Source organism: Mytilus edulis, chromosome 1 (genome assembly GCF_963676685.1).
Source record: "Mytilus edulis chromosome 1, xbMytEdul2.2, whole genome shotgun sequence".
In the NCBI taxonomy this organism is placed as follows: Eukaryota; Metazoa; Mollusca; class Bivalvia; order Mytilida; family Mytilidae; genus Mytilus; species Mytilus edulis.
Window position 1 is genome coordinate 49,170,490 of NC_092344.1, and position 6,000 is coordinate 49,176,489.

The 6,000-nt window shown below is 32.0% G+C and overlaps 1 protein-coding gene across 1 annotated transcript; it reads right to left on the reverse strand.

The window, feature by feature from the left end:
• Positions 1-1,619: 1,619 nt before the first annotated feature.
• On the reverse strand, positions 1,620-6,000 carry LOC139484368 (beta-1,3-galactosyltransferase 1-like; the record flags this gene model as incomplete). The annotated part of the gene is given in 1 exon segment (XM_071268108.1): positions 1,620-6,000. A coding segment is annotated over 1 exon segment (1,143 nt). The 3' UTR covers positions 1,620-4,775.

A 6,000-nucleotide genomic window follows, 5' to 3' on the forward strand; every position in this document is an offset into this window, starting at 1 on the left:
ACAGTAAAACTCAGGTCAAAAGAAGTCCGAATCCATTGTAAAAATGGGTAACAGAAGAAATAAGAGGCAAATGACAATTATAAACATAAATTAACAAAAGGCAACTAGTAGAAGAAGGATTTTCGAAAAATCTTGAAACATCTTCATTGTAAATATGTTTAATTTAGAGTAACCATATCCAATAAAATCAATATGCAATAATCGATAACAATAGTGCGGTAATATAAAATATTTACCATGATAGTGTAAAGTAACCGGCCTCATCAATGAACACATTAGACGCTTTTATTCCATTATGTTATGGTCATGTGAAAAATAATTTGAAGTCGTACATCACTTACACTGTTGCAGTATTCTCTAACTCGTTTCTTAAATAAGGACCCCAATGATTGACTGTAGTATTAAAATGTGGTCAACTCGACTTCTCAAAATCGTTAGTGAATTCTTTGTTGAAGAGGGGTTTACATTTGAATTTGAAGGATGTACAAATACGCAGTCACGTCAGGTCGGAATGGCAACGTTTAATCCAGTGCGTCTTGTAGAGAAAGTGCCGTGCTCTCCTAGTGTGAAATAACACTATTAACAACTCAGAAAAAAGGTCAGAAGGGTCATCGGTTGCGAAACTAAATGTGTGACATATCCAAAAAGTAAAATAACAAAAATACCGATTTCCGAGGAAAATTCTAAACAATAAGTCCCTACGCGAATGGCAAAATCAAAAGCTCAAACACATCAAACGAATGAATAACAACTGTCATATGCATTACCTGGTACAGACATTTTCTTATGTATAAAACCGTTGATTAAACCTGGTTTCATAGCTAGCCAAACCTCTCACTTGTACTAAAAGTGACGCGACTCGCAAAAATTCCATTGTAACGATATGTGAACAAAACAAACATACATAATAGGTAAAAAATTCAAAAATAGGGGTACAGTAATCAACACTGTGTTATAATCTTAATCACCATAAAAACAAGCATGCAAATACGTCTACAAAGATAAACAAAAAGGCATGTAGACAAAGCAATTAAGCAAACACGAAAGAAGAGAACACAAAAAGTTACCATAGCACAATGACACAATGACGAGATGTATAAGTACCGAGCCATGTCCAACTGTCCCTCAATTTTCAGTGGTAGTCCAAATTTTCGCTCTTCGTCTCGGTTTTGTCAAAAGCTACATATTGAAGAAATTATTAATTTGTCCTCGTGCTTATCATGTGTGAACTATTTTTCACTGGACGTTTAGAAAACATAATTAATCAAAATAAAGGGAATAATTCGAAAAATTCTATAAGTCAGTACATATGTTTTTTTATGTACAATGGTATTCATGTGAATCAAAGTTAAATAAGATGACTTGCGAAACAGAATCATAGAGAATCATAGATTATATTCACTAAGACCCTTTGACCAGTGAGCTGTGGGTTTCCTTCGTTGTAAACAGTGAGATGTTTATGTAGCTCTCTCTATCCACCACCATATATATATATTGTTTAAATGTTATCCTTTGTTGTATCTATGCTATTAATGTTCATAATTGAGCTTTCTTTAATAAAATATTTCGTATTTCGTATATTTTCTCTAGAATACAAGTAAAACAAAAAATAACACTGATTTGATATTTAAAGTTTATTTTTAGTAAAACAACAATTTTAAGAATAGTAATAATAATAAAAACAACATGGAATTCACTTTTTATCACAATTAACACATAATTCAATTAAAATTGCACAAGGAAGCGGCATTTCATGGTCTATGACTCACGACCTATGACTAGAAGTCTACCAGCCAGCGCTTTGTAAAAAATGATCGAAACGCTAAAAAAGTAAATATAAAAATCTAAATAATGTTAAACAAGTATGCGTATTTAAGGTTTCCTCATAAAAAAGAAGGCATGTTTGGAAACCCTTAACACAAGTATTCTTTATTTTGACCAAGTGATATAATTTCAATGCATTATCATTCTTGCAAGAATTGTTAAATAATGGCACACTACAACTAAAGTAATAAGTTTCTTTATGTATATGTTTCATTTAGTTTAAACATATTTATTTATAGTTTTGCAACTTATATTTATCCCTTTCCACTTTGCGGGTGCGAGTGCTGCCTTGTAGCGGCATTAGCCTACTCTTTTTCGAAATCTAAAAGGGTGTCTTTAACGTGCAAGAGATATGGCTCTTTCTTAACACGGGCAGCCATTTATCGTCCCCTTACGACGGACTATCATCGTTTCCTCAAGACCATACTCGCAGATGGTGTCGAGGGAGAGCCGAAAATTGAGTTCCTGAAATTTTCATCCCAATCGGGAATCGAACCAGGAACCTTTGTGTTAGTAGTCCGATGCACTAACCACTACACCACGGCTCTTCATTGTTCAAATGGGTATTTTATATATATATATGTCTATGTGTTCAGCATTCGTTTTTATCTATTTTTGTAGAAAATCGGATTTTTTTTTTATTTATCATTTATTGTTTATATCTTTAAATGTAAAACTGTGCACTCTTCTAATTGTTAGTGTTCATTGTTGGGGTTTTTTTCATGATATTAAAAAAAAAAATCATTACCTTTAATCATTCCCATGATATTAAAAAAAATCTTTCCCTTTAATTATCGACTCCTAGGAGTCGATATATTAAGAATTGAACGTTGGACAGTCAGTGCGTGAATTTTTCTTGCTACCTGATTGGAAGATATTACGAGACGTGAATAATCAAAGTTTATTGATTGGTTAGGACAATCCAAACCTAGTAAATGTCCTTCAATCCCGTAGAGTATCGGATTTGTCCTCTCTATTTTAGCAATTAGATTTTGCCTGGTCATTAATCATGCATATTCATGATATTGGTACACAGGTAACTTTGATCTATAAATAGTCGAATCTTTTGGAGTTTCGTAAACAACAACGTTAAACGATATATACTACTTCATAACGTGTGTGGTAAAATTTGTTGATTGATGCACGTGGCTATTCTAGTAAATGAATTAATCTACAAAGCGAGAGCACTTTCCATTTTCATCAGCTAAGAGTCGACTAGCCCTTTTTGAAAGGCTAATGCTTATCATTCCCATGATATAAAAAAAAGCATTCCCTCAAATAGAAAAAATAAAACCCACGTCCCATATTTTGAACCTGTAAAATACATGTTTCAAGCCTGTAATGATCTGTAATCCCAGTTGCTGAGTCAACGTCACAAGCCACTTACTGGAATGCACCGTCATAATTACGGTTTATACACCTTCTCGTTTAACTTAACATTTCTCAATACAGTCATTAAATAATATAATCTATTTCAAAAGACTAATAAATGTTTCGTTTAAAAGTTAGTTTATGACTCCCAAATGCATATGAATATGTAAATCTTGTTAAAGAAGTTTTATTTCCCATTATAAAACACTTTCAAAAGGTAGTTTTGCTATATTTAGACTAAGGAGGTAGTATAAATGAGAGACTTTCTATCCTTCACACGATGATTAGAAAACTTTTACATGGAAGCAAATTAAATAAAACGGTTCAGTTTATCATACTTGACACTACTGTAAATCAGATTTTACTTCTGAGAAATTTAATTATTTTGAATATTGACAAGAAAGTAAATGTACAAAATAGAACCGATTTTTGCTTTGGTTGATTATTCGAATAGAAAATTGAATTGGAAAAACACAAATCGAAAGGATCGTGCCAAGAATTTCAGTTGTTCAAGAAATAAAGGAGGAGTCGACCAGCTATAATTTTCGTTGGAATCGTACTTTATTCAGACCATGATACATTTTTACTTGATAATTTCTATCATTTTACTTTTATCATTTCTATCCAAAAATTAAAAATAAAGGAGTATCTTGGATTTGAGATCATAAACACTCTACACTAAATATGTTTTATCTTGATATATATACAACAACAATGACAGGATTTTTTTAAAGGCCAACCCAACCTGTAACCGATTTAATTTTATATTCACCAAAAATGTATTTTTAAAACAATCGAACTTGCACGGCCATTTTATTTTTCACATGTTATCCAATTTGGTTCCATGGTAGCACCTAACATGCATTTATATATTTTCAAAGCCTGCTATTTATTTGTTTTGCATCAAAGAGTTTAACCATTCAAAAAGTATATAACACATAAAACTACGAATAAAATCTTTGGTTTTACTTGGTTGCATCACAATTCGCTAACATTGATCTGGGACTAATATTTATAGTATTACTACTAACATTTATAAAGTGTTGAATCGTGAAATTAAGGTGCGATTTTATTAAAGCCATATTTATGTTGCATCCGACTGTTAAATTTGAATAAATTATATTTATAATATTATTTTTATTTCCTTGTAAATAACTCTTATGTATCTAAAATTGATGTATACTTCAAACAGTATTGATCAGTATTGGCACAGTTGACATACATACCCGTACATTTATGTGTATTTGAAATGATAATTTAGAACAGAGTAATGATATGAATTCAACATACATGTATGTGCAGAACAGTAAAATGTAAACAATGTAAATAAGAAATGCAATAAAGAAATAAAAAAAATACGTTCTGGATTTCATGAAGGTTTTGAATAAAATTGGTTGAGGCAAGTTTCAATTTAACATATGTTAAGGCATATACATGTATCTACACATTTTGTTAGAAAATATCATAATTTGCTTGAAACAGAAAGTGAATAAAGTATAAATTGACTCTTCCTAATCGTAATGAGAGGTGGTTTGAAATTACTCATTAACATAATTTAATGAGAATTCTAAATACACTTATTACACAACTGTACTAGGAGAAACGACAGGTGACCACGTGAATTCCTCTTGAATATGCATTTTAAGTCTCTGTTTGATTAATCTCCACATTGAAAAAATTGTATTAAGTTTAGGCACATGAAAAAACATCAATTGATTCTTCGTATCATTCACTAACTTGTCATAAACTACCCTACCATTGAGTATATAAGCTTCGTTTAATCGTTTCTGTTTCACTTTTATATGGCTAGGTAACATACCCGTGATGTAGTAATCATCAACCCAGAAAAACTTTTCATATAAAGAAGCATTGTACATCCGACTAGTCATATCAGTGCTCAGCACAAATGCCGAGCCGGAACAATATGGCGGGAAATAGTCCGGTGTAAAGTCTTCTTTCGGAATATACCATTTACTATTTTTGTCTCTTAATACTGCCATACGTAACCATTGATTGCACAAAATTAGATTCTTGTGACCTAACTGAAATTCTACAATTTCTTTTAAATGTTTCACAAGCTTAAATATATTGACTAGAATATCATCGTCTGTTTTCAAAGTGAACACGGTATTATTGCAATAGTTTGATATCCATTTCAAAGCTGCGATGCCTTTATAAGTTAAATTTTTGTATGAATCTAAGAAATCTTCTTGTACTATGTCTCCATAATGAGCATTTTCTAAGTCTAATTTGTTCATTACTTTTGTATCCTCCACTCTCCCCATCACAAACACGATTTTCGTTTTGTATTGCTCGAGCAGACGTTTGTCTCCCCACGTGCTTCTTATGGTTTGGCGCTTATGGAAATTCTTTGGTGATGTATGAATGTATGTTATCATGTATATATCCTTTTCACTGCAAATGTTAACAGGGTTTTTCAAGTACGAAAAATTATGAGGGTTTACTATATTCCGAGTATCTATAGGTTGATATCGTACAGTCTCTTTTATTGTTCTGAGTGTTGTTCTTGTATTTGCAGTAGACTTTTCCATTCCAAACTCTTCCCGGATTTTAGCAGAACCCACAACCGCATTCTGAATTTCCAAACGTCGTAAACTAACAGTATCTGGTCTGTTCCCTTGCATTAAAAGCATGAATAGTAATAAAGTTATTCCAACTAGTGTAAGAATGCCTCTATAAATAGATGGTATCCGCGGAAGCATTATATGTTAAGAAACGGCTGAATGCAAAAAGATGGTCGACTTTGAAGAAAGCATTCCTGTCAACACCCTCAGCACATGTTTG